General features: G+C 41.8%; 1 protein-coding gene across 21 annotated transcripts in view; it reads left to right on the top strand.

Annotated features, from left to right (window-relative positions):
* LOC122930354 (unconventional myosin-XVIIIa-like) overlaps positions 1–14327 on the top strand; it is a 331901-nt gene that overhangs the window by 247236 nt on the left and 70338 nt on the right. For all 21 annotated transcript variants that reach the window (XM_044283690.1, XM_044283691.1, XM_044283692.1 and 18 more), the window contains 5 exons: positions 2624–2735; positions 3949–4076; positions 4543–4697; positions 9120–9243; positions 10589–10789. In XM_044283690.1, the coding sequence (XP_044139625.1) occupies positions 2624–2735; positions 3949–4076; positions 4543–4697; positions 9120–9243; positions 10589–10789 (720 nt within the window). The remainder of the gene's footprint in view (positions 1–2623; positions 2736–3948; positions 4077–4542; positions 4698–9119; positions 9244–10588; positions 10790–14327) is intronic.

A 14327-nucleotide genomic window follows, 5' to 3' on the forward strand; every position in this document is an offset into this window, starting at 1 on the left:
ACCCTAACACTCGTAATTATATAGATATCCAATTATTAACAGTTATCATACAGTGCAGTGGAGATTTCATAGTGAAGTTCTACTTGTCTTACAACATGATAACCATGCCTATTACTGATAACACATGCGTCATTTTTATTTTATTTTTTAAATACCTGTTTGTTTTACAATGTGGACAGATGGTTATTCGGTCGTTCCCCACATTTAAAAAGGAGCTTTCATCTGCAGTACATAACTTTTGGAATATATTTCTGTCGCTATAGAAAGCTTCTGTCGCTCCATCTGCCTTGTACAACAAACGCCTCCCTTGCCTTTTGGCCATATTGTGTTGTGTAATGTTACAGTACTATGCAGGTCTCACCGGCCTGTGTCCTACTGCTTGTTTATAGGGGATAGCTGCGCAGCTAATACTATAATACCGTTTCAGCAGTGCCAAGACTTTCCTTTCTATCCTCTTTTGTGTTTGTGTTGACACGGCTCCAGATCGGGCTTGCTGGCTTTTCTAATAATACTGATACTTATAAGTCTGGGATGGAGTGAAAGAGACTGGCAGCGAGATCTGTGGTCCGAGTACCTCTTGTGACTGAGAACACTTCAGTGTTCGGTTTTGTCTGCCAGTATTTAATGTGAGAAAAGTGTTCTTTTCAGGTTATAAAAGTCAAGCTCCGTGGAAAGAATAGACAGCCTCCATTCTTATACGACTTCGTGCCGAGGTTTCCTTTTTAGAAAATTGCACTTCGTTTTCAGTCACTCTGGTGTATATATGTATCCTGGAGGAGAAAATTAACTTCTCTCGCTTTCAGGGCCATTGCATTAATGTCTGCTATTTGTTTCACTAATGGTGACATAATTACATTTCCATAATGATCTATTTACCATTTAGATTAAAGGACTGCAATTCTTATTTGTACACAAGATAAAACTTGTCTTGCAAAGAAACTTAAAAGCGTTTTCTGCCTATTTTTGCCTAATGCAAGCTTTTAATAAACCTTTTAAATCGCTCTCCTCCAGTCAGCAGACAGCTTCCTCCCGTGTCTTTTGCATCTGAGTGCTCACGATACTATAATGCTATTACCCACTTGAGTAAAATCCCTTTAAACCAACATCCACAGGGCCTGATTTGAGGCTCTGGATTATCAGATGGTCATATAAAAGAATATATATTTAAAAAACTTATGAAGGTAGAGGACCTGCGAAAACCCAAACAGTAGCAGTAAGGCTACTTTCACACTTGCGGCAGATCCGGCAATCTGCATGCAAACAGACAGCATCCGGATCCGTCTTACAAATGCATTGCAAGGACGGATCCATCTCTCCGTATGTCATCCGGAGAAACGGATCCGTTATATATATTTTTTTCACATCTGGTTTCGGCATTGCGGTATTTTTAATGCCGGATCCAGCACTAATACATTTCAATGTAAATTAATGCTGGATCCGGCATTCAGGGAACTGATCCGGAATTTTGGACGGAGATCATACCGCAGCATGCTGCGGTATTTCCTCCTTCCAAAACGCCGTTCAGTGACAAAACGGTTCCTTTCCGGTATTGAGCCCCTATGACGGAACTCAGTGCCGGAAAAGAAAAACGCTAGTGTGAAAGTACCCTAAATCTGCTCCATTATAGAGGACCTGTTATCTGTGAGCTCCACTGGGATCAGAGAGTGATGGTAATGTCTATAAAGCGCTGCGGAGTATGTCATCGCTATAAAGTGCGTAAAATAAATCAAAATCTCTTATGTCTGAGTAAATACCCTCAATAGAATAAAGATTCCGGAGCATCTATTCTTATTTTCCTGTGTTATTCCTTCTAGAAATGTATAAATAAATAGACAACTGGATGCTACCCTTTCCCCTGTCAAAGTTGTGTGTGACTCCACAGCCTAGCACTGTGAATTCAGTGATGTAGATATGTGCAGCTTCCTCTGCGGATAAAGTCGTCATTGACTGACACAATGTAATATTCTCATCTGTTTGACCAATCTGCCTCTGTTATTTCATAGCACTGCTCCAATTTAGAAATTCTGCTGTCGAGTTTAAATACATTCTGTCTTGTTACAAAAAAAAAAAAAATAAATCAGACCCCTTAAAGGGGTTGTCTCACTTCAGCAAATGACATTTATCATGTAGAGAACGTTAATACAAGGCACTCACTAATGTATTGTGATTGTCCATATTGTCTCCTTTGCTGGCTGGATTCATTTTTCCATCACATTATACTTTGCTCATATCCAGGGTTTACAACCACCCTGTAATCCAGCAGCAGTGGTCGTGCTTGCACACTATAGGAAAAAGCGCCGGCCTCTCTGGTGGCCGGAACCGTGGGAATGTGCATAGGGACACATGGGCTCCTGTCCCAGCCACCTCGTATCTGGACTGCAGTGGTGGTCATAACCCATGGAAATGAACAGTGTATAATGCAATGGAGAAATGAATCCAGCCAGCAAAGGGAGCAATATGGACCATCACAATACATTAGTAAGTGCCTTGTATTAACTTTCTCTACATACTAAATTCCACTTGCTGAAGTGAGACAACCAAGGTTAATAGTTAAAATCAGATCAGCAGTTTGATATGGATATAAGCTCCGTAATATCGGGTAACCAGTTGTCTTAATGCCTAGGCCAAATATGAAGCCCTTAAAAAGCAGATGGAGTCCATGGAAGTGGAGGTAATGGAGGCCAGACTGATTCGTGCAGCAGAGCTAAATGGAGAGATGGATGATGATGATTCTGGTAAGTTCACTCTTTATCTCCAAAACGGCTCTCCTCCGGGAGGTAGAAAACAATGGCCCAGATTTATTATTGTGTCTTTGCCAAAATTCTGTCTAACATGTGGTGCAAATTGACGCAGTTTAGTGCATATATGGTTTCTTCACTTCTTATCCCTAACATGCTTGCAAGGGTGCGGGCCATACCGGAAAGAGGCAGAGGTTTGTTGAAAAGGGTGCGGGGCCAAAGAGGCACCATTTTTCACCAAAATGGCACCATAATTCTACCATAAAAATCTGTCTTTATAGTAAGCCAACCAATAGTCAGTATAGAGTCAGCCCCCATAAATCTGGTGCAGGTCTAGACAGCTGGTCTAAGCTTACCCCATCTTTAGTATTAGTAAATCTGGGCCACCTGTAATAAAGTTGTGTTTCAAAGCTGTTTTAGAGGGTCATACATTGATTTACCTGACCTCCCGGAGACTGTTTTCCTATGGAAGAGAGCTATTTTGAACTTTATTTCCACAAGAAGACCTTTCATGAGGTTGTAAAATCTTAACATGTAGGCCTTATTTACACAGGGCGTAGTTTCGGTCAGCATCCGATCTGCATTTTTTGCAGATTGGATGCGGTCCCATTTATCTCAGAGGTGCTGCAAAAAATGCAAAGGCACATCTCCGCATCTGTAGGTCCATTCCATGGCCCAGTAAAAAAATAGAACACGTCCTATTCTTGTCCGTTTTGCAGACGTGTGTGTGGGGGGGTTGGTACGTACCATGCTCACAGCCGGGATCTGTGTTTTGTGGATCCCCAAATCACAGACCACAAAACACTTACGGCCGTGTGCATGAGGCCTCCTCTTGAGATGACTTAAGCAAGGCCTTTCCTAGAAGTACCTGCCATGTGGAAATGTATCCTTTTGTTTATGCATCTCATTGGGCCTGTAAGTGTAGACGTTCTGCATTTTTTGCTTTAGTCGTCTGGAGATGCAGACAAGTCTGTCTTGATCCAGTCTGTAAAAACATGGACGCCTTTCCCACATCTGTCTTTGGAAAAGGCTTTCCTCACAGGACAGAATCATATCTCAGCCATGGCTCATGCATGCAGCGCTATATATTAGTTTCGGTAGGAGTCGGTCACCTTGTACGCTCTTCCCACTATCTTATCTCCAGTGTGATTCCTTTCTAAATCAGAAAAAATATGTTTCATTGTCTCCCCTTTGTCTCCTTTCCTTGCAGGAGGAGAATGGCGGCTGAAGTATGAGCGATCTATACGTGAGATTGACTTCACAAAGAAGCGGATGCAGCAGGAGTTTGAGGATAAGCTGGAAGTGGAGCAGCAGAGCAAGAGGCAGCTGGAACGCAGAGTAAGTCTGGTTTCCGTTTTTTTTTTTACACTGCAGAGTTGCCCCACTGTATGGTGGAGAACACAACACATTTGTCTATGGACATGTGTGCTCCATGTCTAGTATTGTCTTGGTTTCACTGCACATCAATGTCTTCTTCAGTGCCTATTATAGAACATTGTTTAGACAGGAGCACAATGAACATTTTTCTGCTTTTGACTTTCCTCAGATTTGGAACGATAATGCCTTTTTGGCAACCATAACTGAAATCATATCAAGTGGAGGAAGGGAATTGACAACTGCTCTAAACACATATCTGTTTCACAGCTCTGATTGTCATCTGGGTAGATTGCAGTATGGATTTAGTTTATATTACAGAGTCAGGGCCCTATCCAGGTTCATCTCAGGGCCTTCACCTCAGGGTCAAGACATTTCTAGCCATTCTACAAGCTGTCCACTTGTGCGCATAAAACTTTTCTACGTTTAGCTTACAGATCTGCAGGCAGATAATGACGAGTCACAGAGAACGCTGCAGCAGCTGAAAAAGAAGTGCCAGAGGCTGACGGCTGAGCTACAAGACACCAAGCTCCACTTAGAAGGGCACCAGGGACGCAATCATGAACTAGAGAAGAAGCAGCGAAGGTCAGTGATAAGTTCTCCATGGTTCGCTACTCATATTCAGAGATTTTGAAAGCCGTTTCTCTGTTAACCAGAAGTAATATGTATGTATCTATGAAGTGTGGTTCATTATTGCACAACATTTGACTTGTGCAGTCTCTTTGATGTGTCATTTATGGCAATTCATGCCATACCGCATAATCCATTATTTACATCATCAATGCTTTTGACTGTACATATTTATTTTACAAGGTTTGTCTGTTTTGGACAATTTTTATATAAATCTTTTTTTGTTAGAAGGTTCCCCGATGATTTACTGATCACAGAGGCCCCCAGCAATCTTCTGCAGTCTGTCAAAGTTGATAACAAGTGATCCTTTGCCCTGCAGCACATTTAAAGTGTAACTATAATTTTAGAAAGAAAGGGCAGAAGTACTCAGATCGGCACTGTGACACATTCTTTCTGATCATCCGGACTGCTTGCTTTGCTTTCTGAGGACAGCAGAAATGAGCACTACTTTGCCTTAATTTTAGTTACCTTTGGGGATCTCAACACCTGGACCTCTACCAGTCAACACATCTGATTTGTCATCAGGATTTTTAGGGCCCCATACAAACAAACCATGACCCTTCTCACATTCATAGCCATAACAGCTATAACTTTTTTTTTTGTCAGTAAGATGTGCCTGGCGATCTGCATTCCTGTACAGAGCATGCGATCAGCGCGCTCCCGCCAGACTTCAGAGATTTTAGTCTAGTGCTGTGAATTTGCACCTTCCTTATTTTTTTCCAAGCATTGAATCACAATATCAATGAAGTTGTCGTGACAAACGAGTTTTGGCATCTTTCATGACTTCTTCACTTTATAATGATTTATTTAGAGCAGGGGTGCACAACCTGCAGCCCGGGGGCCACATGCATCCCTTGATACCATTCGGCCCCTAACTATCTGCATGTCTGTCTTGTGGCTGCTCAAATGTATTTTTTGATGTATTCTCCTATTGGATAGGAATCCCGGAACTGTAACTAGACATTAATGATATGGCATATTGAACATACAGTATATAACTACAGTATTTCAGTTGTTAATGCCCCTTTAAATTTTATTTTTGGCCTTTTGACGTTCGTTTAGTTTGACAATGTGGCCCCCACCCAGAAAATTTTGTGCACCCCTGATTTAGAGGATATAAGCCATTTCAGTGACGTTACTAATGTGTATTCTTACCTCTAGTGGGCACTTTATCTTGTAGGAATTAGGCAGCATACTCAATTTTGTAGACCCCAGCTTATTGAGATCTGAGTTAGGCTACTTTTACAGTTCCGTTTGAAGGCTCTCACAAGCGGCCCCGAACGGATCCGTCCAGCCCTAATGCATTCTGAGTGGATGCGGATCCGCTCAGAATGCATCAGTCTGGCAGCGTTTGTCCTCCGCTACGCTCAGCAGGCGTTCGGGTGTCCGCCTGGCCGTGCGGAGGCAAACTGATCCGTCCAGACTTACAATGTAAGTCAATGGGGACGGATCCGTTTGAAGTTGACACAGTATGGCTCAATTTTCAAACGGATCCGTCCCCCATTGACTTTCAATGTAAAGTCAAAACGGATCCGTTTGCACTATCATGAACATAAAAAAATAAAAAAATTCTTTTTTTGTTCATGGTAATGCAAACGGATCCGTTCAGAACGGATCTAAGCATTTGCATTATAGGTGTGGATCCGTCTGTGCAGACACCAGACGGATCCACTCCGAACGCAAGTGTGAAAGTAGGAAACGGATGACCGACGCTAGAATAACAGACAAGAAGAGGTTACTGGACATTAAGACACTTGTTTAAAAGTTTTCCTATGCAATTACATGGTCTATTTGTACTTTAGAGCATCAGTAGTTGTGGTCATTGTGTACAAGCTCCAGTAAACGCAATCAAAAAAGGCTGTGGACGCCAGCCTCCCTGGTAGAAAGTTATAGGCTTGTGACCTCCGTCTTTGAGTGTTAGTGGGTAATAGTGTATGTGCACGTTAAACATTTTGGGCTTGATGACCCTTTAAGCTAATTAGTAATTTGTGCTATCCACATAATTAGTACGGTAATTCTTTTGCTTGAAACTTTTAGTTGTTAAAACTTAGTTCCATATAGACAGATTAAAAAAGAAAAAAAAAACTGGCAAAGCGAAAAGTTTGTGAGCGAAGTAAAAGTGCCTGTGGCTCTGTACACAATAGTGTTTGTCTCTTACTTTTACAGAACAATGTAGAAAACCTTTTTCCATTATCCCCATTTTTCTGCATTTCAGATGCCTTGGTTTTGTTCTGCTCAGGGTGAACTCCAACAAATCTGCAACATAATAGGCATGCTGCTGTTTGAAAATCTGCAGCATACCTTTACATTCCCAAAACTCCAGACCCCAGTGCATCGGTGTACTTGTATAATTTACAGCAATTTATAGTGGTAGTGATATTAAAGGGGTTTTCCTCTAGATAGGTCATAAGCATCTGATAAGAGGGGGTCTGACACCTGGGAACCCCTCCATTAGCTCTTTTGAGAAGGCTCGCTGTAGCACCACAGCCTTTTCACAGCTCCCTACATTGTACAGTGGCTGTGCTTGGAATCGCAGCTCAGCCCCATTACCCTCAATGGAGCTGAGCTGCGCCAAGGCCATGTGAACAAGAAACGTCACGTCACATGGTCTAGGCAAAGCTGCAAGAGGCAGCAGCACTACTGCTAGCGCCAGTGCCTTCTAAAACAGCTGATCAGCGGAGACCCGGATGTTGGACCCCCACCGATAAGATACTGATGACTTATGCAGAGGATAGGGCATCAGTATAAATGTCCTAGAAAACCCCTTTAATTGGACATTACTCACTGCTATATTGGCATACAGTTGTTTTAAAGGGGTATTAGCATCTGGACATTTATGGCTTAGCCACAAGATAGGTGCAAGTTTTACCTCTGGAACCCTTTCCTATCTCAAGAACAGGACTCCACTGCACTTAGGCTGGTTTCACACGGGCGTTGCGGGAAAATGTGCGAAAGCGTTGCGGGAACATGCACGATTTTTCCGCGCGAGTGCAAAACATTGAGAAAAATCGTGCATGTTTGGTACCCGAACTTCTTCACAGAAGTTCGGGCTTGGGATCGGTGTGCTGTAGATTATATTATTTTCCCTTATAACATGGTTATAAAGGAAAATAATAGCATTCTGAATACAGAATGCATAGTAAAATAGCACTGGAGGGGTTAAAAAATAATAATAAATTATTTAACTCACCTTAATCCACTTGATCGCGCAGCCGGCATCTCCTTCTGTCTTCATCTTAGCTGTGTGCACTAACAGGACCTGTGGTGACGTCACTCCGGTCATCACATGATCCATCACATGATCCATCACATGATCTTTTACCATGGTGATGGATCATGTGATGGACCATGTGATGACCGGAGTGTCGTCACCACAGGTCCTGTTAGTGCACACAGCTAAGATGAAGACAGAACGAAATGCCGGCTGCGCGATCAAGTGGATTAAGGCGAGTTATATTATTATTATTATTTTTTTAACCCCTCCAGCGCTATTTTACTATGCATCCTGTATTCAGAATGCTATTATTTTCCCTTATAACCATGTTATAAGGGAAAATAATAATGATCGGGTCTCCATCCCGATCGTCTCCTAGCAACCGTGCGTGAAAATCTCACCGCATCTGCACTTGCTTGCGATTTTCACGCAACCCCATTCATTTCTATAGGGCCTGTGTTACGTGAAAACGCACAATATAGAGCATGCGTGAATGCGTGAAAATCACCGCTCATATGAACAGCCCCATAGAAATGAATGGGTCAGGATTCAGTGCGGGTGCAATGCGTTCAACTCGCGCATCGCATCCGTGCAGAATACTCGCCCGTGTGAAAGGGGCCTTACTGAGCTACTTTTGGAATTCCCATAGCAGTGAATGGAGAGAGCTGCTCTTTTGTTGCTTGCTCTCCTTTCACTATAACGCTCTGCAGTTCTTGAGATGGTGGAAGGTGCCAGAGGTGAGACCTGCACCTATCGAACATTTATAACCTATCCCGTGGATATGCTACAGATTGAACACACTTTTTCAGAGACTGATATATACTTTTAAGATTGATTAGTAAAAGTTGGTTGTAATCATGACTATTAGAGAAGGGCTGGGCACCCAGCCTAGTGACTTTTAGGAATATATTTGTTATACAGTATTAACAGTGGGGAAAAAACAGTGATTTTGGAGTTTTTAATCCATTTCTCACAGCCCAAAAAATAAAAAATCTGATATATTTATTACCCATGTTCTTGGGCTAAGTTTATTTTCACCTGGTCTCAAGGAGGTCCTTTGCAAACTCTCCCTAGTGTTTAATGACCTGTGCAGAAGTCTCTCTGTGCAGACATGTCTGTTCAAATCTGTGGAAATATGTTTTTAACCATGATCTTTCTTTCAGGTTTGACACTGAGCTGGCACAGGCACAAGATGAGGCACAAAGGGAGAAGGTACTGAAAGAAAAGCTGAGCCGAGAAAAGGACATTCTCACTTCTGAGGTGTTCAGCTTACGACAGCAGCTGGAGGTAAGTCAGGAAAACGTATGACCTTCTGACTTGAAGATGTTACCAGTTTGGGGTGTGTGCCTGCGCATTCTGACCCGACCCAAACAATTTGGTCAGTGTCAGACTGTGCAGGGATTCCCCCTCCCCCAAACGGGTTACACCCCTATGGACTTTTGCTGCAAACTGCTTGGAATGCATTCATAACCTCTAGCAGGAATAATAAAGAAATGGCGCTTCAAGGAGTCACAGAAATAGATGCTCCAGAATTGTTATAACATGAAGAATGCAAGTAGCTACTAAAGCAGACATGTCAGCAGAGGTGACTTGTCTTCTTTAAAGGGGTTCTGCAGTTTGTTTTAACTGATGATCTATCCTCGGACCCCCGCCAATCAGATGCTGATATCTATAGTTAGATCATCAGTTAAAACAAACTGTAGAACCCCTTTAAGTCAAAATACAAATTAGCAAATACTAGTCTGTGGTTAAAGGGGTTCTCCTGGGGAAAAATAATTCTTTAAAATGGCTTAACATGGTCTAAGTAAATAAAAAAATAAAATAATAAAATAAAAACGGCCTACTCACTTCACTGATCCCTGCCACTCCCATGCTGACACTGCCTAGATCCCCCTGTTCTCTACTTCCTGCTGCAAGATTATATCCTGACACAGGAAGATGGGACCTCTGCAACCAATTACTGGCTGCCGTCATGGCATGGGACCATGCTGCAAAAGTTGTTCCTCCTGGCTTCTGCCTCCATTAATAATAATAAAAAAAAAAACGAATAGGTAGTGTTGAGCGAACTTGTGTTTTAATTTCGGCATACAAGCTTCGGGTTATCTAAGAATTGAATTATGGATTTCGCTACCCTGGACCATAAGCCCCCTTTTCGCAGTATGTCGGCTGCCATAAAGTACCTGTGTTCTGCTGAGCTCTCCCACTTGCACAGGTTTCAGTTTGGATGTAATTTAGAGATATTGCACATAATACAATTCCCTATTATATTAGTTGAGGTGACACAGATATTGAAGTGTCACTTTACTGCACCCTGTTAGTATGTGGCAGTGTATTATGGACTGTGGTAAGAAGAGTATGACTATGTGATGTTTATGAGCCTATAGCATTTAGTTACCGTAAATGTATTAACATATGCAACTCACAGATCTCTTCTGCAAAATGATTTCCTGACATAATCCTGGAATTTTTTCCAATATTAACTGCATCAGTTTTGCAATGTTCTTTGCTTTCACGTGTCTCCGGTCATCATTCAATATGTTTGAAAGCTACTTGGTTTATAACCCTACACAAATCAAATATTTTAAATGCTCACTGTTTGACGTATCTCTGTGATTTTGTTTTTCTTTATCAGGAGAAAGACTCTGAGATTTTAGTCCTCACACATAAGGTTGATCAGCTGGAGGTAGAACTTCAGGATGTCTCCTCTCAGGAGTCCAAGGATGAGGCTTCTCTTGCAAAAGTTAAGAAACAGCTCCGAGATTTGGAAGCGAAAGTCAAAGACCAAGAAGAAGAACTTGATGAGCAAGCAGGAAGCATTCAGATGCTGGAGCAGGTACGTCCAAAGATGTAACTTGATAGATATGAGAAGACATTTAAAAGGATTATCCAATATTTTTTTAAATGAAAATAAAAATAAAAAATCTCGCTCACTTCTTAAATGTCCCAGTGCTCTTGCACAACTACTCCAAGATTTTGCTCTCTGATCCCCGCCGGAGGTGTAGTAATGACATCTTGTTCTTAGTTCACGTGACTGCTGCAGCCAATCACCAAGCTCAATAGTAGAGTTTGCGTGAATGGCACATCACCACTAATGCCAATAATTGGCTTCAGCATCACATGATCGATGGATGGCACGTGTCCACTGCAGGCCCAATGGAGGTTGGCGCAGCAGTGTACTGGGCAGCAGCATGGACATTTAAATGGCAAGTTTTTATTTTTTATTTTTATATATTTTACAATACTCCCTGTCTAATTTAAAAAAATATTGGAGATCCGCTTTATCCGTTTCTTGGCACACAAATGATGAGCATGTACCCAACAATCTCTGATATCTATTGATTTAATGGGGTTGGACTGGTTCTGTAGATGCGAATGCCACTTGTGCATGTGAATTCAGGCTCATGAATAGTCACCCTTTATACATTGTGCATTCAATATTTTTGAAACTTCATCATCGCTATGAATGATGTGCATAGGGGTAGAGGGCAGAGATTGTATGATATATACACTTCAAACAGTAGTGCAGGATATGGCAGCCTTTCTCCTAATATCCATGGGGTTATTGGTTAAAGTGTAACTGCCATTTTCTTTTTGATAAATGTGTAGGGGAATTGATAATAAACATTTCAATATTCTTTATTGATTTTGCATTTTTAGTAAAAAAAAAAAAAAACTGACCCTGAAGTTAACTTATGGCAGTGAGCTGTCACTTCACCATTCGGCACATTACTGAATGGCAAAGATGTTCCTCACTCACTGCGCTGCCCTGCCCTCACTGCCTGCCTCATATATCCCCTAAAGCTGGCCATAAATGCTTTCAGTATTGTCAGTGAGTGCTGACAGTGTCCGTACCATCTGTATGCCTGGCGCGCCCCCCAACTATCTCCATACAATCTGTATGGCTGGCGCGCTTCCCAGTGCAAATTGATGCATTCTGAGCGGATTCTTTTCCATTCTGAATGCTTTAGAATGCAAACTGATCCGTTTTGGACCGCTTGTGAGAGCCCTGAACGGATCTCACAAACGGAAAGCCAAAATGCGAGTGTGAAAGTAGCCTTAGACAGGGCAGTATATTCCAAACATATATAAAATATTTATGGCCAGCATGAGGGAAGCAGTGAGGACAGTGCAGTGAGTGAGGAACACTTTGCTATTCAGTACTGTGCGCGGCTCACTGACAGAAGTTAACTTCAGGGTCAGCAGGAAAGTGGTCTACTTCCTGCTGCAAGATAATATCCTGACAAAGGGACTTGGTACCTCTGCAGCCAATCACTGGCTGCCGATCATACAGTGGGATCGGGGAGTAGTATGCCTTTTTCAATAAATTTAGGCCATGCTGAAAAAGTTGTTTCTCCTGGTTCCTGCCCCCATTCAACTATAAGGAGTTCAATTCAAGGGAATGGACAGGGCTGTGCTTGGTAAGCTGCAAGGAGTCTGCAGTTCTCACTGGAGCACTGCAGCCTCTTCAAACAACTGATGGGCGGGGGTGCTGTCTGTGGGACCCCTGCTAATCTGATATTGATGATATTAATTTTTAATGCACACCTATGGCCTAAAATGCTCTTCAGGAATCCCTACAGTCTGTTAATAGAGAAAAGAGAAGATAGAAATTTCTCTGTAGCATGATCAGCTCGTTGGGGCAGACTCCAATCTTTTTTCTTTGTTCGCAGTATATTGGCTGCCATAAAACTAGAGCTCTTCCATTTGCACAGATTTCAGTTTGGATAACATGTGAATTGGGGATATTGCCCATAATACCATTTCCTATTATATTAGTTGAGGTGACACAGATATAGAAGTGTCACATAACCCTGTTAGTATGTGGCAGAGTATTATGGACTGTGCTAATAAGAATAAATGTATTAAGGGGGTTATCCCATGATAATGTAAAAAATCATAATCATATTAGTACATGACAATCTCTTTCTAACAAAGCTAGAACCAGCCCTGTACCTCACATGGATCCAGAGATCTACCCATTCATTGTTCTGTTGGATTTATATCAAGCTGACAGCTCAAAGGGAGGGTCTTTTCTGCTGCAGCTCAGGGGGCGTGTCCATGATCTCCCTATCACAGCTCAGGAGGAAGTTGAAGGATAAAACTGAGCATGTGCGGCCTTCTGAGTGAGCAGGACAAAGAAATAAGAAAAATAACAAACTGCCATACAGAAAATTTTATTGAATAACTCCGTGGCTATGCTAATTTTTTTAATTACATGGAATTACAAAAGAATTTAGATCCAGGTGTTGGTTTGAAAACTGTAGAATATTTTTTGTGGGACAACCTTTTTAACATATGCAACTCACAGATCTGTTCTGCCAAATGATTTCCTGACATAATCCTAGAATTAGCAAGCATTTGTGACTTGTCTTTGCTTCACATATAAATGGCCTGTCGTTTTTTTTTGTTGTTTTTATTCAAAATGCTAAATCGATAAATACAGTATATTGAAGAAATGTTTATAATCAATTGCCATTTAACAAAAAATGGCAGTTACTCTTAATTTAATATATTAGTCAATTGCATTACTATCAGTTTTCTCAATGAATGTGAATAGTCTGGTTAATATTCCATAGGCCTCTTTCACACGAACGTGTGATGGGCTTGCCTGTGCTGTGTGCGGATCGCTGACCCATTCACTTGAATGGGGTCTGCGATCCGTCCATTCCGCAAAAACATAGGACAAGTTCTATCTTTTTGTGGAACAGAAGCACGGAACGGAACCCCACAAAAGCACTCCGTAGTGCTTCCATTCTGTGGTTCCTTTCTGTTCCGCATCGCATCTCTGTGTTTGCGGACCCATTTAAGTGAATGGGTCCGCATCCGTGATGCGGAATGCACATGGCCGCTGTCTCGTATATTGCGGACCCGCTGTATGTGGGCAGCAATACGGCCACGGGGGACAGACGGTCGTGTGAAAGAGGCCTTATTAGGAACATTGTAGACCAGAAAGCAATAGAAGTGGGGCTTCTCTTCATGGTACTGTAGTTGCCAAACAAAAGGGTTTAGACTTGAACATGGGTGACGAATTCTGATTACCTCCCTGTATCCTCAGCAGAATAAAGGTACCATTTATAATTCTTGTATTCTTGGATTGCTAAGCACATGAGTAAAAAAAAAACACCAATCAAAAGATCAAGATGTTAGCGCATACACTACGCCTGCCTTGATAATGCTGCCATTGTTTTCTGCCTTCATAATGCAGCCATTGTTTTCTCACTCTTTTTTTGTTGTGCGGATCTTTTGCATTGAGGTATAAGCTTATGCTTTTGTGTTTTGAAAAATCTACTTTAGAAAAAGTATCAGAGTGTGACTAACTATGATTCAGAGGGATGTACAACATAACTCTTGATTCTCGGGATATCGACACA

Source organism: Bufo gargarizans, chromosome 3 (assembly GCF_014858855.1).
Source record: "Bufo gargarizans isolate SCDJY-AF-19 chromosome 3, ASM1485885v1, whole genome shotgun sequence".
In the NCBI taxonomy this organism is placed as follows: Eukaryota; Metazoa; Chordata; class Amphibia; order Anura; family Bufonidae; genus Bufo; species Bufo gargarizans.